The following is a 24868-nucleotide window of genomic DNA, read 5'->3' on the forward strand; positions in this document are numbered from 1 at the left end:
GGAAGCTGAAAGAATTCGCCAAAGAGGTGGATACTAAGCGATGGTGAAAATGGCGTGAAAAAAGCGCAAAGGAAAAAAACCTGGAGATAGATACGAAACGACCGTGAAAAATGCATGAAAAAAAGCGAAAACTAATGAACCTGCAGCAAAGAAAATGAAGATGGAAGCTAGGAGGTAGATAAACAATCGTGAAGTCGAAAACAGCGCAAAAGAAAGAAACCTGAAGATTGTAGATCCAAAGAAAAGAGAGATGGAAGCTAGAAGAATGTGCAAAGGAGATAGATATGGAATGGTAGTGAAAAAGCGCAAAGGAAGTGCACCTGAAGTTATAGACGCAGGAAGCTATAGAACAATTGTGAAGAATGTTAAGTTATATAGAATAGTAATTATTATATGTATTCTATGGTACCTATCCATTTTACATGGTTGCCAACATTAAAATAAGAGATGAAAGACAATAGTTAAGTTTTAAGTAAGCATGTCATCATGTAACACGTTTAAGATGTACAGAAGTTTTTCTATATTTTCTATGTTTACTTTTATGATAATAAACATTAAAATCTAACAAAGAAAGCGTGGAAAAAGAGCAAAGGAAAGAAAACTGAAGATTGTAGGTGCCAAGAGAAGGAAGAAGAATGTGCCAAGGAGGTAGATACGAAACGGTCGTGAGACAAGCGCAAAGAAAACAACTTGAAGATTGTAGGCGCAAAGGAAAGAGAGATGGAAGTTAGATAGAATGTGCCATGGAAGTAGACAAGATACGATACAGTCGCGAAGAAGGCTTGAAAAAGGCGTAGAGAAAAGAAACCTGAAGACTGTATAGGTGTGCCAAAGGTAGGGGCGGAGGTTCAAGGAGAACGTGAAGAAAAAAGATAATCCTCAAAGAGGGTGGGTACAAAACAGTTGTGATAAGAGAGTGAAAGAAACGCGTTGAAGAAAGTAGGTACGACAAGAAGAAAATGTGGTACTAGAGGCTTGGTGGTTAGTCGCTAAGAAAGGAAACACGAAGGAGGCGGGAAAAACGTGTGATATGGAAACCCGAAGAAGAAACCGTTGTGGGGAAACGGTTGAAAGAAACACGAAGGGAAAAAACTTGACAAGGTAGGAAAGAGTTAAAGGAAGGGGACGTGGAAGCTAGAAGAAACAATCATGAAAACGGCGTCAAAGAAACGCGAAGGCCAGAAAGTAGGAACGGAAACGGGCGCTAAGAAGGAAGACGCAGAAGAGTAATAAAAGGGCGAAATAGAAACTCAAAAAGATAATGTTGTTTGTGGGGAAAGGGGTGTCAAAAGGAAGAGGCGCGAACGAAACACGAATGAAAAAATTTGAAGAGTAGAGTGGGGCGGGGAAGGGAGGAGTGAGTATGACGAAAATGTGCCCCAAAGAAGTGAATACGAAACAGTCTTAAAGGAGGCGCAAAAGAAACGCAAAGGAAAAATACTCTCAGCAAGTAGGCGCAAATGAGTTGTGATGGGAAGTATTAGGGAGGGATGGAGAAGATGGAGCCTTAAGGAAGACGCGTGAAGGAAATAGGCTTGTAGATTGCAATAGCGAAGAAGGATGGAGACTTGATGAAAATTTAAAAATCAACGGGTCAATAAGATGAAGAAAGCGCATAGGGAAAAAATGTGAAGTTGCAGGCGCAAAGAAAACAGAGATAGATACAAAACGGAAAAAAGAGCCGTAAAACACGAGGGAAAAAACGGAAGAGAGTAGGCGCGAAGAGGGTACGAGTGAAAGAGAGTGAGTGGAAAGTGAATGCGCCCAGAGTCGTCGATACAAGCCTGAAGAAGTCGTGAAAAAGTTAAAAGGAAAGAGATTGAAGTAACCAGAATATTGTGAGCGCAAAGAAGAGAGAGCTCGAAGCCAAAAGGTTGTGCCAAAGAGGTAGATACGAAACGGTCAGGGAGAAAGTGTGAAAGGAATGCGAAGAAACAAATTTCAAGAAACCATAAGAATCCGAAGATGCTGTACACACGCTTATAGATAGAGGGCGCTGAATGTTCTTTTTTTTTAAAGTCACTAAATATAGAAAGTACCGCAATCTATTGGGCTCGTGTGTTAGAGAGAGAACGCATGATTATTGCCCAAAAATGGCGGAAGTTACCAGATTCTAGTAACTTTAATGTTAGGGATTGTTCCACCTGTTTGGAGATATCTGTATATATTTTTATAAAACATGACAGTACTATGAAGTTAGGTTATAAAAAATGACAGCTATTCAGATTTTATTTGTCAATTTTTTTAAGTTGGCAGCAAATTTGCCCAAAAATGGCGGATGATTGCGGTACTTTCTATATTTAGTGACTTTTTTTGTGGAGGATATTGCATACCCCCCAGACCCTAGAGGCCGGTGGTACGTTTTCTTTCAAAGAGGACGTACCACCGGAGGAGTCTGGGGGGCATGGAATATCCCCTAGTGTACGAAGGTCTTATTGCAGTTGTAGAGTCATCTGCTCTTTTTTCCCTTGGGAGGTATTCCATATCCCCCGGACTCCAGGCCGATGGTAGTTTACTCTCAAACAATTGGGGGTATTGCCGTTACCTGTAATACTATTACAAGAGGACGTACCACCGGGGGGTCTGGGAGGCATGGAATACCCCCTAGTGTACGAAGGTCTTATTGCAGTTTGTATGGAAATCTGTTCTTTTTTCCTGGGAGGTATTCCATATCGCCCAGACCACCCGATAGTACGTTTTCTCTGAATACATTGAGGGTATTTTGTTACGTGTAATATTGTAAGAGAACGTGCTACCGAGGGATATGGAATACCCCCCCCCCCAGTATGCGAAGGTCATATTGCAGTTAGTATGGAAATCTGTTCACGTTTCCTGGGGGGCTATTTCATATCCCCCAGACCCTCCGGCGGTACGTTTTCTCCCAAAATATTGTAGGTATGGTTGTTACCTGTAATACTTGTACAAGAGACCGAATCACCGGGGGGTACGGAGAGTACGGAATACCCTCGTAGTATACGAAGGTCTTATTGCGGTTGCAGGGAAATTTGTTCTTTGGCACCCTATATAGCAATTGCTTGCGTCAATGTTATGCATGAATGTAGCCTATTTCTGCGGCCTTGCGTACTGCGCATGCGTATCACACGTCACACCACTCATGAGCATCAGCTGTGTTCTGTCAAACTGACCTGTCAATCTCTTTAATTTCGCATCATTCGCATCCAAAACTCAATTTTTTCATCTTCAACGCACTGCGGGCAAAATTCGTAATGGAAGTGAATAAAGACGAGGCGGAACGATGTATCGAACTGGCCGAGGAACAAATCAAAATAAAAAACAAAGAAAAAGCGGAGAAATTTCTACACAAAGCGGAACGTCTCTACCCGACTCAGCGAGCTAAAGGTTTACCACCACCGTGCAAGCGACAGTCCCCCCGACTAAATCCTTTCTTCCAGATTTACTCGTGCAAATCAAATTAATGGCTCCCGCGCCCGAGCCCGACCAGCAGCCGCGACGACGTAAACAGTCTCCCAAACGTGAGGACCACACGACGCCGCAGTACACCACCGAGCAGCTCGAGGACGTAAAACGCATAAAATCCTGCAAAGATTACTACGAAATTCTCGGGGTCACTAAAGACGCGACGGATTCGGAAATTAAGAAGGCGTACAAGAAGTTGGCGCTCCAATTTCATCCCGACAAGAATAAGTGTCCCGGAGCCGCAGAGGCCTTCAAAGCGATCGGTTTGTGATTCTCTCTAATGCCGCTTCCACACCCTTAGCACCTGCCGCAAACTCCAAGTGTGTGGACCCTTGTGTCAAATTCTCACCTGACACGGGTTTGCTGAGCGTGTGGACACGGCATATAGTTGGATACGTACTTAGCAGGGGCCATAATATTTTGGAGGGGAGGGGGGTGGTATCCCAGGTCTCTTTCAACCGGCAATTATTTTTCATGGGCTTAAAATTGTAAGGCGGCTTAAGGATTCTTTTCAGTCGCGATGTGAGATACTAAACAAGGGGTATAGACCCCCCCCTCCGCGGTACGAGTATGCCCAATTTTGAAAGACAACAAAATTGGAATTCTCTTCTGATTGTCCCCTTCATTTGTACAGTGTGATTCAAATTCCCTATGCATACACCTCCCCCCAGGTAAATAAAAATTGATTGCTTTTTAGACGATCATGAAAGCACGGAGGGCTAAAGACGTTTTGAATTGACGTGGTAATACTGGGGAGGGGGGTGGGGGTATAAAAATTGATACTGGGGTGTCTGCCACCCAGGCAAATAACAACTGATTGCTTTTTAGACGATCATGAAAGCATGGAGGGCTAAAGACGTTTTTAATTGACGTGGTAATACTGTGGAGGAGGTGGGGGTATAAAAATTGATACTGGGGTATCTGCCACCCTGGCAAATAACAATTGATTGCTTTTGAGGCGATCATGAAAGGGCGGAGGGTTAAAGACGTTCTGAATTGACGTGGTAATACTGAGGAGGGGGGTGGGGGTATAAAAATTGATACTGGGGTGTCTGCCACCCTGGCAAATAACAATTGATTGCTTTTGAGGCGATCATGAAAGGGCGGAGGGTTAAAGACGTGTGGAAGCGAGGGGTTAATACCGGGGGGATGGAATATTTCCCAATTGGACTGCTTTTTAGACGATCGTGAAAGCGCGAAAAATTGATTGCTCTTTAAACGATCATGGTTCCCAATGGTGAGCCACGAATTTGAACCACCCTGTACAGTAAATGATTTCTTTAGAGCCCCTTCCCCTTCAAATATGAGGGGGGGGAGCAACATGCCAATAGGAGTAAAGGGGGGTTGGGGGGCATTGGATGTGTTTCGACAGTAACACAATCTTAACCTTCAGGTAACGCCGTCGCCGTCTTGACGGACCCGGAAAAACGTAAACAGTACGATATGTTCGGTTCGGAAGAGGAGCGCGTGTCGCGCAGTCACCACCACCACGGCTACACCTACACCAGAGGATTCGAATCCGACGTAAACGCCGAGGAGCTATTCAACATGTTCTTCGGTAGCGGATTCGGCAACTCGAACGTGTTCGTGCGCCGAAACGCGCGCGTTTACCGACAGAACATGGGCTCGAGCGACTCGCATCACAGCCACCAGAGGGAGCAGCAGCAGCAGAGCGGATTCGCCGCCTTTTTCCAGCTACTACCGATCTTGCTCGCGATCGTGCTCTCGATGGCGTCGAGCCTGTTCATCTCCGACCCCGCCTACAGTCTGCAAGCTACCAAGTAAGTGTCGGCGATCTCTTAGAGAGCGTTTGCACCTCGATCTGCTTCTAGCAAATACACTGTGGCGAGGCGAACTGAGAACCTCGGCGTGCAGTACTTTGTGCGCGAGAACTTCCACAGCGAGTACCAGGGTTCGGTGCAGCGGCTCGAGCTGTCCATCGAGGAGGACTTCATCACAAACCTACGGCACGCCTGCTATCGCGAGAAAAATTACCGTAAGTTGCTCGGGATTTGAAACACCCTCTGACGCCTTCTCTTGCAGGTGATACAATGATTTGGAAGGCGCGAAATTTCGGCGATCCGGACATGTTTAAAAGCGCTCAGAGTATTAAAACGCCCTCTTGCGAGAAATTACATAAGATACGGGGGATGGGTAGATAATTTCGCACTCTTTTTTTTTTTCAATTACGAATACTACTACTCGTGGAGAGATTGTTGATAATTTTGAAATTGTGTTGTAAGTATAGTATGTGATCAGGTAGCCCAAAGGTCAAATTTTATTTATTTATTGTTAAGAGGAAAATATATGTGATTTTTCTGTTTATTTCGCGACATATATCCTTGTCCTCTTTTCAGCCTGTCGAGAAAATCTTTAAAATAATAAGTTTTCCGAGAGAGGGTCGGAGAACTAACATAACCTCACTCTTGTTAAAAACGGACCAATGGAAACGTAAATGTTCAACTTTTCCGTACGATTAAAAATTTACTGCCTTCTGATTGGCTAACAGACAAACGGAATTTTTGATCACGCCGCGCCGTCTTATTGCGGTATTTCCGAAAATCGTTTTTGTGTTTTCGTATGGTATTTACACGTAACGGGGCGGAAAGAAAGGAGGGCAAGATCACGTTCTAGGTGGAGCGGTACCCAGCCCTGGTCACTCCCTGGCTACGGTCCTATGTATTAGTCCTTAAGACCGCTTTGACACGGGAATGCAGTCGCCCGCAGACTGGTATCTTGGATACACCTGTAACATTGTGTACTATGGAGCTGTTCGGTGATTTTACGACTGTGGGAGACTGATGAGCTACATGGGGTTCATATGGAACCGTATAAGGGTTGGAGTGATCCCTTTCGGTCGTCTTCTCGCACGAAAACGTGAGCAGGTAGCAACAGATGGACGAAAATTGTTGGCTTTCTATGTTTTCTTGCTTGGGATGACCGGAAATCTTCGAAGGAGATAAGTTTTATACTTCTCTTATACGTTTGTGAGCAGATTACGAAAAAAGGTACCATGGGTAAGTTACGTCACAATTGTTTTGAGACATTCTGTTTATACGCATTCAATTTAGATAACTTATCAAGCGCTAACAAAACAAAGTAGATCGTTGACCTTACGTCCCCAATTTAAGTATTAATTGAATTGGTTCAAGTAATTGCGCTCTAACGCTTTTCCTAACTTTTTATAATTATCCTGCCCTTAATTATTTGACCCCACCCTGTATATTGCACAAAATTTGAATTCGCGCTGTTGCCACGGCTGCCTGTTTCGGTTGTTGACTATCCTAACCTAAAATTAAGCTAAACAACACGTGTTTGCGTGTTTGATAATAATGGCCGAGTTCGGTAAGAAATCGTTAATAGAATTAAATTTCGCCTATTTTTTTAACCACCTGCCCTTTTTACCGCATGGAAATGCTTCGTAATTTGTTCTGTAACCCGTTTTTGAATGCGGCTCGATCTCTCCTAACCTTAAATCTTTAGCACGTCTAAAGGATCACTTGCCTCTTTGCAGAAGCAACCGTGAAGGAGAAAAAGAAAAAGAAATCCAAGTCGATAGGAGAAATTCAGAAATCGAACGACTTCCACTTGGAATCCTCGACGAAAATCGCCCAATTGGACACCTCGAAATGGCCGCTGCTGCTGAAGGTAACTTACATCTTTTTAACGTTTCGCGCTCACGTCTTTTCCGTTTCCCGCAGCACTTCGATCGGCTGAACGTTCGCACGAACCACTACACGCCGCTACCGTTCGGCGCGTCGCCGCTCAAACGCGATATCGCCGAGTACCTCCACGCCGGCTGCATCAACCTCGACAAGCCGAGCAATCCGAGCAGTCACGAGGTGGTCGCGTGGATCAAGCGTATACTCAAGGTGGAAAAGACGGGCCACTCGGGCACGCTCGACCCCAAAGTGACAGGTTAGAGTATAGTCCTAAAGGTCGCGATTTGTAGCCGAATCGTTTCGGTCACCCGACGACCTCTAGGTACATTAAACGGTGACGGAGAGAATTCTGTTCTCGAGATGTTGCTTACGCCGGTGTTCTGTTAAAGGTTGCCTGATCGTGTGCATCGATCGCGCGACTCGCCTGGTCAAATCTCAGCAGGGAGCCGGCAAGGAGTACGTTGCCGTCTTCAAGTTGCATTCGGAATGCGAAGGCGGAATTCCGCGCGTCATTCAAGGACTCGAGAAGTTGAGGGGGGCGCTGTTTCAGAGGCCTCCCCTGATCTCGGCAGTTAAGCGACAGCTTAGAGTTAGGACGGTTTACGACAGTAAACTGCTGGACTATGACGAAAGTCGAAATATGGGCGTGTTTTGGGTGAGTTGCGAGGCCGGGTCCTACATACGGACGATGTGCGTTCATTTGGGACTGGTGGTCGGCGTTGGCGGGCAGATGTTGGAGTTGCGACGCGTACGTTCGGGTATACAAAGCGAGTACGACAGTATGGTCACCATGCACGACATTCTCGACGCCCAGTGGCTGTACGACAATCACAAGGACGAGACGTATTTGCGTCGAGTGATTAGGCCCTTGGAAAGTCTGTTGGTGGGGCACAAGCGGATTATTATGAAAGACAGCTCGGTCAATGCGGTCTGTTACGGTGCTAAAATCCTACTGCCCGGCATTCTGAGGTACGAGGACGGCATCGAGTTGCATCAGGAGATTGTGATTGTCACGACGAAAGGGGAGGCCATCGCGCTGGCGGTCGCGCTCATGACCACGTCCACAATTGCCAGTTGCGATCACGGCATCGTGGCGAAAATTAAGCGCGTGATCATGGAAAGAGACACCTACCCGCGTAAATGGGGGTTGGGTCCTCGAGCCAGCAAAAAGAAGTCTCTTATCGCCGAAGGTTTGCTGGATAAGTACGGCAAACCTAACGAAAATACGCCCACCGAATGGTTGACCAGCTACGTGGACTACTCGTAAGTATTTCCACCGAAGGGGACGATCCATTTACCCATAACTGTTATAGTGCGCAAGCCGCTGCCGCAACGGTACCAGTAATCAAAAAGGAAGAGGTCACCGAGGAAACCAGCAAGAAGCGGAAGATAAGTGCTACTCTAGACTCGTCTGCGAACGCGGACATTGACACGACAATGGAGACGAGTACACACAAAGAGAAGAAGAAGAAAAAGAAGAAGGTGAAGACGGAGCCCGAAGAAGAGGTTGCCGCGCCCGCGGAAACTGCAGAGCAGGAGGTCGAGCAACCCAAAAAAGAGAAAAAGAAGAAGAAGAAGAAAGACAAAGTAGAGGAAGATGAGGGTTGAAAAATGTTTTTAAGATTTTACCACAAATTAGGTTTAAGTTAGATAGGTTTAACGGATGGAGCGGGGCATCTGAAGCCCGCCTTTTACAAAGTTGATGTTCCATTAATTTTTGTATAATTTTTCTTGTAAACCTCAGATGAAGGTTAATTTTCTACTATGTCAGAAGTTTGTGTATTTTTTTTACCTATTTTTACCATGGCTAATGAGAACTTGCCCAAATTTTGCACTTAAGATAGTTTGAAGGTAAGGTAAAGCAAACGTTCCCGCTTTTATGTAATTAAAAGGAGAATACCGCAAGCTACGCCACTGGAAATGTTTCACCGCGAGTCTTACCAATTCAAACTGCATAAGAACAAAGAGTTTGTAAGTGAATGCGCGTCAGGCACATAGATATTGAAGAGGGAATATGGTCAGACATTCTCTGCATTGAACTTGTACTCATAACTGGAATCGCCCGTAAACGACTGTTGCAAGAGTGCCGTGACGAGAGAGATAAGTAGAGCAAATACCTTAATATATATTAATACAGGAAACTCGCTATATACTATTTGTGTATCGTGAAACGGAAAAGAGCGCCATCTACCAAAAATCGACTGCACCAAAATTTCTCGGGAAAACACTTTCTTATTAATTTTGGTGCGTAGAATCCAAAACGATTCGTACTTTTTCGATTAGACTTCTCAATCAAAAGTTATAGACTAGAAACCAATTTTGAAAGAAAATTCAAAGGGCTGTAGCTTTTGAACTAGTAGCCCAATCTGGGAACTGTTTGAAATTATGGATTCTACAGGCCACGTTCTATAAGAAAATTTTTTCCGGGTCGATCTGAGAATTTTTTTTTCGGGGCAAAAAAAGGCAGTGTATAACCTTCCTTTTTCACCAAAAATCTACTGCACCAAAATTTCTCGGGAAAACAATTTTTCTTATTAATTTTGGTGCGTAGAATCCAAAACGATTCGTACTTTTTCGATTAGACTTCTCAATCAAAAGTTATAGACTAGAAACCAATTTCGACAAAAAATTCAAAGGGCTGTAACTTTTGATCTAGTAGCCCAATCTTGGAACTGTTTGAAATTATGGAGATGGACGGAGTCTTGCAAAATTGGTAGAGCAATTGTAGTACAATGCCCCCGTTTTTGATTAATTAGTTTAAATATAATATTATTGATAAATTCAATGATGATATGTACAAGTGCGCCATCTCGTTGGTAAACGATACACTTTTTTCACGTTATAGTATTTTAAGTTTAGTTGAGATGTCGCCACGTACGTAACTTCATTTGAAATTGCTTTTGAATTTATGCGATTAATAGCCGCCTTGGACTTAGTTTTCCTTAAATGGCACTTCAAGATTGACGAAGTCTTGCAAAATCTGTAGAGCAATTGTAGTTCAATGGTCCGGTTTTTGATTAATTAGTTTAAATATAATATGTAAAAGTGGCGGGCCATCTCCTTGGTAATCAATACACTTTTTTCAAGTTATAGATTTTACAGTTTAGTTGAGATGTCGCCAAGTACGTCCCTTTTTTCGTAATCACTTTTGAATTTTAGCCACGACCGACATACAGATTCAAAAGGCGACGGGACGACACCTTTGCGGACCTCGGGCATACAGACACTCCAGGACATGTGGTAAAGGGGTACATGGACGCTGAGAATGGATTTGGTGGACACACACCCCCACGCACCCTTGCACACTACACGCGTCGAAGTAATTATTTCAAAGTCAATGAAAGGCTCCTCAAATGGTTCACCGTGGCCGTACCGTGCGCGTCCATCACATTTTTAAACGACACTGTGCTCACGATGTAAACCTTCTCCCACAGAAATATTTCAACGCCTTACTTAGTCTTAAACCTTTACAAAACTTGTATCAGGAGAATATAATGTCCGAGAAGGTGATTGAGAGTTAGGTTAAAGTTTTAGTGAGGTTATAGGTTAGAGTGATAGTTAGGATAGCTCAGAAATCTTGTATCAGGAGAATATGATGTGCGAGGAGATTGAAGATTAGGATAAAAAATTAGTGAGGTTTGGTTAGGGTGATAGTTAGGTTAGGTCAAATTAGTTTAGGCGTCTAAAATTTTGGCAAACTAATTTGACCTAACCTATCACCCTAACCTAACGTCACTAAAAATTTTTCCTAACCTTCATCTCCTCGCACATCATATTCTCCTGATACAAGATTTTTGAGCATGGGCGCCGCTACTAAAGGGCAAGGGGGGGCCCGGGCCCCTCCCTGGGATTTGAGAAATCACTTAATCCCTTTTAGAAAATGTTGAAAGCTCACAATAAAACCAGAACACAGCCACATTTTTCTGTCCCATCGCTGTTCGGTGACAAAGCAAAAGTAGGTAAACCTTTTATAACCTTATTGAGTTACCTCAATGTCCATAAAGTTGCTATATTGTATAGACTATAGAGATTAAATTAACCGAAGACCGCAAGGTGGCGTTTTGTTTTGGAAAAACATCAATGACAATATTGTCATGTCACTTACATATTTCGGTTCGGCGGTTTTTAGCGCATTTTTCAAAAGGAAAACGAACGCTATTGTCCGCACTTTGTCCGTCTTTACCATTACTAGTCCTCCACTTTAAGCTTTTTCGTTGTGGTTTCTTTCTTATACAGTGTAGCACAGCCTCGAGGCCAGAACGACAAAAGACTTTTGGATTAGTCACTTCCTTCCCGACCCCGAGCTACGAGTATTATTACTGATTCTGTGCGGGGAAAATGCGCTTTCGTTGGTCGCGAGTGACCACTTTTTTAACTTGTTATGGAATAGATGCACATAAAGTGATGAATATACGAAGAATCGCATACGATTCAGTAGGGGAATTTTGTTACTCAGCTCCTATTGGGAAACCAGACTTTTCATCCGGCTCATATTCAATAGCACTGATTCTTGAACTCGTAGAAATCGATTGGCGAACATTTGACATCGCTGTGTCTTTTCGTTCCTGAGTTAGACGAGGAACAGGCGCACAGGCGGACAAAACCATCACGTAAGAGGAATTTTTATTCTTCCGATTACATTGTATTACCCTACTCTACATTCAACATTGTAATCAATAACATTATGGTTGGTAATTTGTTATAGTTTTGAGTAGAAAAATTATGCAGACACAGTTTAATGTTACAATTTGCCCTCGAATTTGCCTTGCGCACTGTAATTTTTATCACCTGCACGTTAGTAAGAGAGGTATTGCATTGGGGTAAAAAATGCCCCCCCCTCCTACTTTTTTTCGGAAATACACGTTTTGAAGCACCAGGATTCCGAATCCAACAACATTTTGATGATGTCGATCTGTCTGTAGTGTACTGTTATTGTAACCAAATTTGGTACACATATTCTTAGATATAAAAGGAAGAGCTGAAAAGCTTTCGGGGAGAATAGCGCATGCGCAAGTGTGTTAAACTCTCATTAACGGCTAAACGGCTGAACCGATTGGAACCAAATTTGGTACACATATTTTTGAACCTAAAAGAAGGTACAACGCGCATGCGCCGGTGTGCGAGTGGTCTCTGTGCTAACCACAGCAAATTTTATAATATAGTGCTATTAATTTCATTTTTTTTTCCAGTAAACTACTGTAACTTGTTACTTTTGTTCTTGTTTTCTTTTGTGTCTTATGTACCTATTACACTATTACACCAAGTGGTTTTTATTGGATATATGATTTAGCTGCGTATCCTATTGAGTGACTAATTTAAAAATAGTTAGGTAACATTTTCTATTCCAAAAATGTAAGGGCCCCTCCCTAGCGCATTTTCTTCCGGTGCCCCTGTTTTTGAGCTAACCTAACTATCACCCTAACCTAACTTCACTAATTTTTTCAGTAAACCAGCAAGTTGCAGCCGGAGAGGATCCTAAGATTTTTTAACAAACTGCCTCTCTTACAGCACGAATACAATTGATTCAGATTCAAGGGTCCAAGTGCGAAGGGGTAAAATAGCCAAACCCAAAGCGGATAAAGTTATAGAGCAGATAAAATTGCTAATACATAGGACTACAATTGCTGTACACATCTCGTACATTCTAGTAGCCCAATCTTCAAACTGTTTGAAATTATGGATTCTACAGGCCACATTCTATAAGAAAATTTTTTTCCGGGTCGATCTGAGACAATTTTTTTTCGGGGCAAAAAAAGGCAGTGTATAACCTTCGTTTTTTCCAAAAATCGACTGCACCAAAATTTCTCGGGAAAACACTTTTTCTTATTAATTTTGGTGCGTAGAATCCAAAACAATTCGTACTTTTTCGATCAAACTTCTCAATCAAAAGTTATAGACTAGAAACCAATTTCGAAACAAAATTCAAAGGGCTGTAACTTCTGAACTAGTAGCCCAATTTTGGAACTGTTTGAAATTATGGATTCTACAGGCCATGTTCTATAAGAAAAATTTTTTTCCCAAGACGATCTGAGACATAGAGAAGAAAAATACTTAGTAAAAGATAAAAGTGACTACGATCTGTCTTATGGAGGTTGTTGAATAGCCAGGGCATTGAGGGGGGCCACTCCCGCGAGACGATCAAGCGATTGCCTATCCTAGAAGGGAGATCGGACTCACTCACTCCTCAATTCATATTAGGAAAAAACGATCACATCTTCTTTAATGAGAATATGGCATCCCAACCAGACATAAGTATTCATCTTCACGGATGGATCCAAGACAATGGAAGGAACAGGTATTTACACCAAAGAACTGAACTTCCATATCACCCCATGATTACTAGGGAAACTTCCTACTGTACTCCAGTCCAGTCCAGAGTTGGTAGGATTAACGCTTAGTGCAAGGGCAGTTCTTATGCATAACATAAGAACAAAACTATCAGAATCTCAAGTGACAGTAGGGCTGCCTTGCAATCACTTGGTCACTGTAAAATTACCTCTAGGATGGTTTCCGAATGTCACCATGTACTAGAGCAAAGAGCAAGCAGCAACACCCTTGAGCTCGTATGGGTCAAAGGGCATGCTGGAACGGAAGGTAATGAGAGAGTCCATAAATTAGGCCGACTGGCCTCAAAACAGGCGTTTTATGGTCCAGAGCCGGCTCTTCCACTTACATGTTACAACTGTAAACAATCTAATAACTTAAGCCACCCAAACCCAGCACAGGGCTAGGTGGAACTTCCGAGGACCATCTCGTAGCTTGGCGCGTTTTTGTACAGGGCCATCAAGGAAGAACCTGAGGTTACTCGTGGGCATACTTTCTGGGCAAACAAGCACATGCAACGCATGGGGTTGGTATGGTATCACCATCTTGTAGAGGATTTTACACTGACGACGAGACGGCAATGTCCCGCTCTAGTCCAACTGAGACGATCCATGTTGGGGGAATCCCGTTGGGACATGGCTACGATTAGAGCCGCCTCCTCTTCCAGCCTCCTAAGTGTGTGTAAGGAAGTTCTGGAAGCTACAGCTATTGAGCCTGTCCACGCAGCGGACACTGGCCGCTGCACTACACCCATTACCACAACGTCAAATCAGAACTTACAACCCTGGACGCACTTATACTATGGGGTGTAATTGAAGTATAACCACGGAGTGATCCTAGACGCCATCGGAAGGTTTCCGGGACGACAAAGGCGAAGTCCAGGTTCAACGAATGGGGAGGTGTCGGTTTTAAATTAGTTTAAAATTCCTTTTGACCGCGAAAACGATACGGAATTTTGGAAAGTTTTCCACAAAAGCAAAATCCAACGCTCATTTCTGAATAATGGACCTCTCCTGATGCCAAAAACCAACGATTGAAAATCTTTCGGGACAGCCCTCGTACGAAATTGCAATAGTCGATGGTGTATATTTAGATTAACTTAACCGATCATATTTTCCCCACCACCTGCAACGATCATCGCCATTTGTCATTGTATCAAATTTGAACCTTGACATAATCCGACTGGTCTGTACAAAAGGGAGATAACTAATTCGAGACGGCCTGTGACCGGAAAACGCACGCTGCACTCGTTATAAATTTAGCTGGGCTCAGCTCATTTTAATTGCAGAGGCGTACAAAAAGTGAAAGTGAAGATGAGGTACGTTTTCTCTATTTTGACCATCGTTTTCCATAAAATCCCTAGGGTTACGCTGATCCTTTTCGTAATGCTTCTTCTGTCCGTCATTTATGCCAACTCGAAGCGCGTCAAATCGGATAAACGGTGTAGTGGAGAAGAGAAGGACGAGGGTCGTAAGAAGCTTAAGGGTACCGCCGATTCGGGGGAGGATGATTTTAGGTGGAATCGGAATTTCAAGAAGCACAAACAAAACACCTACGATAAATTTGAGAAGAAGAAACAGCCGGACGTCTACAAACTCAAGGAGAAGATCAGGGAGTACGCCAAGACTAGTGGGGAGGTGAAGAAAAATAAGGAAAAACGGTAAGCTTCCCTCTCGGGTCGCTTAATCGAGAGTACCTACTTTGCAGGTCCAGGACCGTAACGGAAAACGTTGTCGATGCCCCAAAACCGGCGACAACAGATTTGCAATGCGATTCTGAGGAGAACACGTGCAGCGCTAGTGTCTAAATTATTGTTTTTGTTGTACTCATGTCTTGTACAATTTGTAAGGAAATAAAGAAAAGTGTTTCTTTGTATCGATGAGACATAAATTAGCTCGTTTGAGACGGTGCCAAAGCTTGCTTTAATTATTCAATTAGTTATGGGTCCCGGTCCAAGCTACTGTCTTAATCTAAACATGCACTTTTTTTGGCACGCGCCGCTTGTTTGTGCACATTTGCGATCACCAACGTTCGATTTCGTCTCCTTATTCTTCAATGAATAGTATTTCATCGAGTATGTGTCCAACTTATGCAAAATTGGATCAATTTTGCACAGTTTTCAAACTAGCCATCTCAAGCACAAACATCGAAAATGTACAATGGTCGAAGCCGTCTATCTATCTATCTATCCACAAGGAAGCTCGACCAGGCAGCCCTTGGGCACACCAAAGACCCCCTTTCTTTCGCAACTGGGTTCAGAGCTCGTTCCTCTCAATGAAAGATAGGACCTTGTTTAGCCTAAGTTGCTTCACCCTCCAGATAGCTGTCTCCAAGGAGTTGCTGTCTGTTCCTGATCAATGCGTCACAGTGACAAATCACGTTCTTGGCAGGTTCATCTGCCTTGCCACAGAACCTGCACGGGGGGTCCTCCACAAGCTCAGTGTTATGCAGGTGATAGTTGACCTACCGTTATTTGTTAACAAAGTTATGTAAAATATTTATTGCTACTAGGAGAACATAATGAGCGAAAAGGTCTTTTTCTATCACTATGAGAATTATTTCAAAGCTTTATTTCTATTTAAAAATTTGCCATTCTGTACCAAAATTTCTCGGACAAACACTTTTTCTTATTAATTTGGGTGCGTAGAATCCAAATCAATTTGTACTTTTTCGATCAGACTCCTCAATCAAAGGTTATAGACTAGAAACCAATTTCGAAAAAAAATTCAAAGGGCTGTAACTTTTGAACTAGTAGCCCAACTGAACTGTTTGAAATTATGGATTCTACAGGCCACATTCTAGAAGAAAAATTTTTTTCCGGTTCGATCTGAGACAATTTTTTTTTGGGGCTCAAAAAAAGGAAGTGTATAACCTTCCTTTTTTACAAAAAATCGACTACACCAAAATTTTACGAAGAGGTCTTTTTCTAGCTCTGTCAGAATTATTTCAAAGCTTAAATTCGATTTAAACATTTGCCAATTCTGTATCGGGATCATATGAGTGCGAGGAGGTGTTTCTTTTCCTAATGCTACACCTGATACTTGTCGACAAACTTATGTAAAAGGTGTCGTGCTACTAGGAGAACACAATGTACGAAGAGGTCTTTTTCTAGCTCTGTCAGAATTATTTCATAGCTTTCATTCGATTAGAAATTTGCCAATTCTGTATCAGGATCATATGAGTGCGAGGAGGTGTTTCTTTTCCTAACGCTACACCTGTTGCTTGTCGACAAACTTATGTAAAAGGTGTCGTGCTACTAGGAGAACATAATATACGAGGAGGTCTTTTTCTAGCTCTGTCAGAATTATTTCAAAGCTTAAATTCGATTTAAACATTTGCCAATTCTGTATCGCGATCATATGAGTGCGAGGAGGTGTTTTTTTTTTTTTTTAAAGGTGCAGCTCATCAACTACTGGGTTATTAGTGCTACACCCTCCTTTGATCGTTAATCGCAAAACGAGTGTACTACTTCGGAATTCTTTTCCTAATGCTACACCTGATACTTGTCGACAAACTTATGTAAAAGGTGTCGTGCTACTAGGAGAACATAATGTACGAAGAGGTCTTTTTCTAGCTCTGTCAGAATTATTTCATAGCTTTCATTCGATTAGAAATTTGCCAATTCTGTATCAGGATCATATTAGTGCGAGGAGGTGTTTCTTTTCCTAACGCTACACCTGTTGCTTGTCGACAAACTTATGTAAAAGGTGTCGTGCTACTAGGAGAACATAATATACGAGGAGGTTTTTTTCTAGCTCTGTCAGAAGTGTTCCAAAGCTTTCATTCGATTTAAAAATTTGCCAATTCTGTATCAGGATCATATGAGTGCGAGGAAGGTGTTTTTTTCCCTAATACTACAAATGTTACTTGTCGACAAACTTATGTAAAAGGTGTCGTGCTACTAGGAGAACATAATATACGAGGAGGCTTTTTTCTAGCTCTGTCAGAATTATTTCAAAGCTTAAATTCGATTTAAAAATTTGCCAATTCTGTATCAGGATCATATGAGTGCGAGGAGGTGTTTCTTTTCCTAATGCTACACCTGTTACTTGTCGACAAACTTATGTAAAAGGTGTCGTGCTACTAGGAGAACATAATATACGAAGAGGTCTTTTTCCAGCTCTGTCAGAATAATATCAAAGCTTTCATTCGATTTTACAAATTGCCAATTCTGTATCAGGATCATATGAGTGCGAGGAGGTGTTTCTTTTCCTAATACTACACCTGTTACTTGTCGACAAACTTATGTAAAAGGTGTCGTGCTACTAGGAGAACATAATGTACGAAGAGGTCTTTTTCTAGCTCTGTCAGAATTATTTCAAAGCTTTCATTCGATTTAAAATTTGCCAATTCTGTATCAGGATCATATGAGTGCGAGGAGGTGTTTCTTTTCCTAATACTACACCTGTTACTTGTCGACAAACTTATGTAAAAGGTGTCGTGCTACTAGGAGAACATAATGTACGAAGAGGTCTTTTTCTAGCTCTGTCAGAATTATTTCAAAGCTTTCATTCGATTTAACAATTTGCCAATTCTGTATCAGGATCATATGAGTGCGAGGAGGTGTTTCTTTTCCTAATACTACACCTGTTACTTGTCGAGAAACTTATGTAAAAGGTGTCGTGCTACTAGGAGAACATAATATACGAAGAGGTTTTTTTTTTCTAGCTCTGTCAGAATTATTTCAAAGCTTTCATTCGATTTAAAAATTTGCCAATTCTGTATCAGGATCATATGAGTGCGAGGAGGTTTTCTTTTCCCAATACTACACCTGTTACTTGTCGACAAACTTATGTAAAAGGTGTCGTGCTACTAGGAGAACATAATATACGAGGAGGTCTTTTTCTAGCTCTGTCAGAATTATTTCAAAGCTTTCATTCGATTTAAAAATTTGCCAATTCTGTATCAGGATCATATGAGTGCGAGGAGGTGTTTCTTTTCCTAATACTACACCTGTTACTTGTCGACAAACTTATGTAAAAGGTGTCGTGCTACTAGGAGAACATAATATACGAAGAGGTCTTTTTCTAGCTCTGTCAGAATAATTCAAAGCTTTCATTCGATTTAACAATTTGCCATTCTGTATCAGGATCATATGAGTGCGAGGAGGTGTTTCTTTTCCTAATACTACACCTGTTACTTGTCGACAAACTTATGTAAAAGGTGTCGTGCTACTAGGAGAACATAATATACGAAGAGGTCTTTTTCTAGCTCTGTCAGAATTATTTCAAAGCTTAAATTCGATTTAAAAATTTGCCAATTCTGTATCAGGATCATATGAGTGCGAGGAGGTGTTTCTTTTCCTAATACTACACCTGTTACTTGTCGACAAACTTATGCAAAAGGTGTCGTGCTACTAGGAGAACATAATATACGAAGAGGTCTTTTTCTAGCTCTGTCAGAATTATTCAAAGCTTTCATTCGATTTAAAAATTTGCCAATTCTGTATCAGGATCATATGAGTGCGAGGAGGTGTTTCTTTTCCTAATACTACACCTGTTACTTGTCGACAAACTTATGCAAAAGGTGTCGTGCTACTAGGAGAACATAATATACGAAGAGGTCTTTTTCTAGCTCTGTCAGAATTATTTCAAAGCTTTCATTCGATTTAAAAATTTGCCAATTCTGTATCAGGATCATATGAGTGCGAGGAGGTGTTTCTTTTCCTAATACTACACCTGTTACTTGTCGACAAGCTTATGTAAAAGGTGTCGTGCTACTAGGAGAACATAATGTACGAAGAGGTCTTTTTCTAGCTCTGTCAGAATTATTTCAAAGCTTTCATTCGATTTAAAAATTTGCCAATTCTGAATCAGGATCATATGAGTGCGAGAAGGTGTTTCGGTTCCTAATACTACACCTGTTACTTGTCGATAAACTTATGCAAAGAAATTGGTAGTGTATACACTGCCTTTTTTTGAGGCCTGAAAAAAAATTGTCTCAGATCGACCGGGAAAAAAGTTTTGTTCGCATGCTAGTTAGGTTAGCTCAGAAATCCTGTATCAGGAGAATATAATGTGTGAGGAGATTGAAAGTTAAAATAAAATTTTAGTGAGGTTAGGTTAGGGTGGTAGTTAGGTTAGCTCAAAAATCTGGTATCAGGAGAATAGGATGTGCGAGGAGATTGAAAGTTAAAATAAAATTTTAGTGAGGTTAGGTTAGGGTAGTAGTTAGGTTAGCTCAAAAATTTGGTATCAGGAGAATATAATGTGCGAGGATATGAATGAAGGTTAGGTTAGGTTAGGTTAGAGTCCTAGTTAGGTTAGGTCAGATTAGTTTGGGCGTTTAAAATTTTTACAAAACTTGTATCAGGAGAATATGATATTCGAGGAGGTGATTCAAGCAATGTCTAACCTCACTATCAGGGAACTTTACCTTCCCTCACAAGATCTAACCTAACTCACATGAAACTTAACCCTCATTTAAAATAATTATTTATTGCGGCATACTCTTATGGCGATTTAGTTCGTGTATTGTGAGTTGACTAAAATCGTCAAAAAATTTGTAGGGATGCAGTCCGTCATCCGGCCTTTTCAATGACAGTCCAAAAACGCTATGACACATAATAATCAGGCTGTAATACAGATTTGTTTAGTTTTCGAGTTTCAGGGCTTTACTCCAATGACAGGGGTGGGCACAAAACCCAAAAAAATTATAGATTTGCATGAGTTTTTTTTGTAAATAATTAAATATTCAAAGCAAAAAGCATGGTGTTGACATCTATCATTATTAATGAACACTAACATTTTATCGATAAATGCAGGATACTTTATTATTACCATTATTTTAATTACACCTAGTTCTGAAAGATGTCGCAACACAACTTCTTAAATAGAATTTATGAAACCAACGTTAGATGTCAGAGCGTTTATTTTTCATACAGTAACCATAGATACATTAACAATTAACCTCAAATGTACAAATAAAAGTTTGTTTATTGTAATTATCGCTCTTTTCGTTCTTACAGGTTTAAATTAGGGAACTACTGGGAGTGACAGGAAAGCGGCAGACAATTGAGGAAAATGAGACTGATCGCTCCGGGTCATCCCTTCGGAAGACGTGTCGTTCTCGATGGAGGAGAAACGTTAGCATTGAATTCCGACAACAGAAATTGTAATCAAAACAAGAGGACACTGTGGAGGAACCGTTCAAACATCTCAACGTTAAAATCGAAGCGTTCACATGATTGCAGCAGCTGCCGATGGTGTGAAGGTATTTTTTAACAAATTTAGCTTCCAGGAATCATTCCATAGAACTACGGATACAAAAACGCTAGTGGAATGGGACGAACGTGTTACGTGAAAAAATATGTTGTTGCGTGTGCGAACTTCGAGTAAAAATTGTAAATCGTACCAGTGTCGAATGTTCTATCGACTTTAAATGAAATCCCGTGCAAAAAATTACCAATAACAGTAGAAAATTAGTTTTCCGATCATTGGGTATGATGTGTTGCCTACAAACCAGGCTTAATATTTATCAAGTTTTGGCCGTCGTATCCGACCGTTGGCTCAGTTAGTCCATTTTGGCCTTTGGAATACAAAACGACCAGAGCCTCAACACCTACATCAAATGATATGTAACCTTTGTTTATTGACTACGGTCATTGAATAATTTTAGTTTATTCCATATAATAGTTGATGATCTTAAATATCGTCCCGACATCTGGCGTAATTAAGTCAGACTCAGATGTTACCAATAACTGTAGGGCACCTCTATATAACAATTATATTAGTTGTTTAAGCTTAGGGACAGATGTCACCACTGGCACGACTCAGTTTTTCATTACCACAAAAGAAAGTTATGTTTTCAAAATGTAAATCCTTTATGCAAAAAGGGGCTCGTTTTGATCACTATTTTGTAACATTTCGGCAGTGGGTAGCAATAGCACTTATCTCATTACGGTGTCCTTCATGTACTTAATTGGGGATAATCATGCAAATCCCGAAATTTGAATATGGGTACTCGATATTTGTGTAGCCTGGTCTGTAGGCAACACATCATGCTCAATGAACAGAAAACGAACATTTGTTTTTGCAAATCGTAACTTCTTATGCATAGGAGTTTATTTAAAGCCCTTGGAAGAACAATTTCAATAACAGGTACATTAAACTGAACCATTTTACAACAACTTTCACATGAAGATCGCACAAACAACACATTTTTGGGTGCTTGCAAACTGAGTAACACTTTCGCTCCGTTTCGCTGCCAATTTCACTACCGTTTTTATAACTTTAGTTCTGTCGAATGAACTCAAGGCTCAATTGTTTAACGAATAGCTTCGCACCATCGGCAGCTGCTGCAATTACGTAATCGTTCCGATTTTAACGTTGAAAAGTTTGAATGGGTTTTCTGCGAGTGCTTCAACGTGTCCTCCTGTTTTGGTTACAAAGCCTTTCCCTTTTCAATTTGTGTTGTCCGAATTCAATGCTAACGTTTCTCATCCATCGAGAACTACCAGTCTTACGATCGGACGACACAGAGCGATCAGTATCATTTTCCGCAATGCCCGAGTCTGCTGCTTTACTGTCACTTCCAGTTGCCAGGTCCACAATTTAAACCTGTAAGCGAGAAAGGAATGATAACAAAGTTTAATTTTTGACTATAAAATAAACAAACATTCATTTATGCATTTGAGGTTAAAACTTCATATATCTATGGAAGCGTCTATGGTTTTTAATAAGAGCGCTCTGACATCTAACGTTAGTTTCATTAAGTGTACAAAACAAGTAGGGTGGCGACATCTTTGAGGTGTAGGTTGTAACAAAAATAATGTTTGTAACAAAGTGTCCTGCATTTATCGATAAAATGTTAGTCCACAATAATAAAGACAGATGTCACAACAGTATATTCTGCTTGGATTATTTTAATATTACCAAAAACTCAGGCAAGGCTATAAACATTTTGGGATTTGTGCCTTTGGCTGTCAAAGAAGTAAACCACGAAACTCGCAAAATTAAACTTTTCGCTCCTGTATTATAGCCTATTCCTTTGGGTCAGCGTTTTTGGATTGCCATAGGACAGGGCGAATGAACGGACGGCCGTCCGTACAGATTTTTTGACGATTTTAATAAAGTAGGTATCTGTTCGCAATATACGAGTTAAATCGCCATAAGAATACGCCGCAATAAATGAGAATTTTAAATCGGTGTTCATTTTAAAGACTTTTGAGAGTTAAGTTTCATGTGAGTTAGGTTAGATACAAGATTGAAAAAATTTAAAACGCCCAAACTAATCTGACCTAACCTAACTAGCACTCTAACCTAACCTCACTAGAATTTTATTTTAACTTTCAATCTCCTCGCACATCATATTCTCCTGATACCAGATTTTTGAGCTAACCTAACTACCACCCTAACCTAACCTCACTAAAGTTTTATTTTAACTTTCAACCTCCTCGCACATCATATTCTCCTGATACCAGATTTTTGAGCTAACCTAACTACCACCCTAACCTAACCTCACTAAAATTTTATTTTAACTTTCAATCTCCTCGCACATCATATTCTCCTGATACCAGATTTTTGAGCTAACCTAACTACCACCCTAACCTAACCTCACTAAAATTTTATTTTAACTTTCAATCTCCTCGCACATCATATTCTCCTGATACCAGATTTTTGAGCTAACCTAACTACCACCCTAACCTAACCTCACTAAAGTTTTATTTTAACTTTCAATCTCCTCGCACATCATATTCTCCTGATACCAGATTTTTGAGCTAACCTAACTACCACCCTAACCTAACCTCACTAAAGTTTTATTTTAACTTTCATTCTCCTCGCACATCATATTCTCCTGATACCAGATTTTTGAGCTAACCTAACTACCACCCTAACCTAACCTCACTAAAATTTTATTTTAACTTTCAATCTCCTCACACATCATATTCTCCTGATACCAGATTTTTGAGCTAACCTAACTACCACCATAATCGAAAAAGTACGACTCGTTTTGGTATCTACGCACCAAAATTAGTACGAAAAAGTGTTTTCCCGAGAAATTTTGGTGCAGTCGTTTTTGGTAAAAAAGGAAGTGTATATATACTGCCTTTTTCTGAGGCCTGAAAAAAAATTGTCTCAGATCGAACGGGAAATTCTCAGATTAGAGATCTTTTTCTAGCTCTGTAAGAATTATTTCAAAGCTTTCATTCGATATAAAAATTTGCCAATTCTGTATCAGGATCATATGAGTGCGAGGAGGTGTTTCTTTTCCTAATACTACACCTGTTACTTGTCGACAAACTTATGTAAAAGGTGTCGTGCTACTAGGAGAACATAATATACGTTGAGGTCTTTTTCCAGCTCTGTCAGAAGTATTCCAAAGCTTTCATTCGATTTAAAAACTTGACAATTCTGTATCAGGATCATATGCAGCGCCGCCGCTAGGCTTTAGGAGGCCTGAGGCAAAATGCGCCGAAGAGGCCTATGCTAGGTAGGGTAGTTCTCGGGAAAATATGGTAAACACAGATGTGATAACATAAAGGTAAATTTGTGGATGTAAACTGAAATTATGCATAATGTTAGGTATGCGTATGTGTCATAAGATGCCCGTTTTTCTATACCTATTGACTAGTGTAAAGCCATAGCTGCACAATGAGCACAAATAAACATTATTATTATAATTATAAAAGTTATATAATAGTGTTGTTAGTTATTAGTATTAGTCATTCATATCATCACAACTTCACGTTGCCATGTAAGAGGGTGTCTATTAGGTAATAAAAATAGGATAGTAAGAACGTTACTAAGCGCTTATTACAAATTAGGTACAAACAAGTAGGTAAAGTTAAAAGTACTTACATTAATGTAGGGAAATTGGTCAATAAATGAAGTAAAATCCGTCGAATGGAAAATTGAAAACAATATTAATTAAATAATCACAATCACAAATGTATAATCTTTGTAGGTAGGTACGTACTAGTCTACTGGTAGCAAAGATCATTATACACTGGTAGTAAGGTATAAAAATATCTTTATCTCTTTACAGCACGCGCGTTTAACTTGAGCTGAATCTCGCCCCATGCGAATATGATATAAATTGGCATAAAATATTTGTTTAAATAAAGACCACATTATATACGAAACTTGATATAGCTGACGACTGAGTGGGAGTGTGAAAACAAAAAGAGGAACTAAATGGTGCAATTTCTGGCGTTTCAGCAATTTTCTTTCATTCAATGAATTATGATATGCTAAGGGTCATTCAAACTTCCGCTGTGGCTGTAACAGAAAGTGTTAAGCGAATGCAAAGAACATTCACCTTGCAAATTGCAATGTACACAAAAACATTTTCTGGCAGTCGTGAAACTTTATTAAATTATTACTGGTATTTATGGATGTCATTACATCTTCTCAATGGTATTTCAGACACCGGTGCGAGGCCTATCAAGCGCGAGGCCTAAGTTCGATGCCTTAGTCGCCTTACCCTTCCGGCGCCGCTGTTCA

The 24868-nt window shown here is 40.8% G+C and overlaps 3 protein-coding genes across 4 annotated transcripts; all 3 read left to right on the plus strand.

Moving 5' to 3' along the window:
- The first annotated feature begins 3122 nt into the window (after positions 1–3122).
- LOC116180466 (dnaJ homolog subfamily B member 12-like) lies at positions 3123–5763 on the plus strand. The gene is made up of 5 exons (XM_031500462.1): positions 3123–3360; positions 3414–3701; positions 4832–5219; positions 5271–5434; positions 5482–5763. The coding sequence occupies exons 1-5, from the start codon at positions 3228–3230 to the stop codon at positions 5598–5600; spliced, it is 1092 nt and encodes a 363-aa protein (XP_031356322.1). The 5' UTR covers positions 3123–3227; the 3' UTR covers positions 5601–5763.
- A 125-nt stretch (positions 5764–5888) lies between these two features.
- On the plus strand, positions 5889–8873 carry LOC116180464 (H/ACA ribonucleoprotein complex subunit 4-like). Of its 2 annotated transcripts, none has more exons than XM_031500461.1 (5): positions 5889–6455; positions 6953–7086; positions 7140–7356; positions 7490–8363; positions 8414–8873. In XM_031500461.1, exons 1-5 carry the CDS (start codon positions 6452–6454, stop codon positions 8706–8708), a joined length of 1524 nt encoding a protein of 507 aa, XP_031356321.1. In that variant the 5' UTR covers positions 5889–6451; the 3' UTR covers positions 8709–8873. The 2 variants fall into 2 exon arrangements, with proteins under 2 accessions (XP_031356321.1, XP_031356320.1); XM_031500460.1 differs by lacking the exon at positions 5889–6455 and adding an exon at positions 6649–6783.
- A 5708-nt stretch (positions 8874–14581) lies between these two features.
- Positions 14582–15318, plus strand: LOC116181038. Its single transcript, XM_031501264.1, has 3 exons — positions 14582–14742; positions 14788–15084; positions 15132–15318. The coding sequence occupies exons 1-3, from the start codon at positions 14738–14740 to the stop codon at positions 15229–15231; spliced, it is 402 nt and encodes a 133-aa protein (XP_031357124.1). The 5' UTR covers positions 14582–14737; the 3' UTR covers positions 15232–15318.
- The last annotated feature ends 9550 nt before the right edge of the window (positions 15319–24868 follow it).

Source organism: Photinus pyralis, unplaced genomic scaffold, assembly GCF_008802855.1.
Source record: "Photinus pyralis isolate 1611_PpyrPB1 unplaced genomic scaffold, Ppyr1.3 Ppyr1.4_LG9, whole genome shotgun sequence".
In the NCBI taxonomy this organism is placed as follows: Eukaryota; Metazoa; Arthropoda; class Insecta; order Coleoptera; family Lampyridae; genus Photinus; species Photinus pyralis.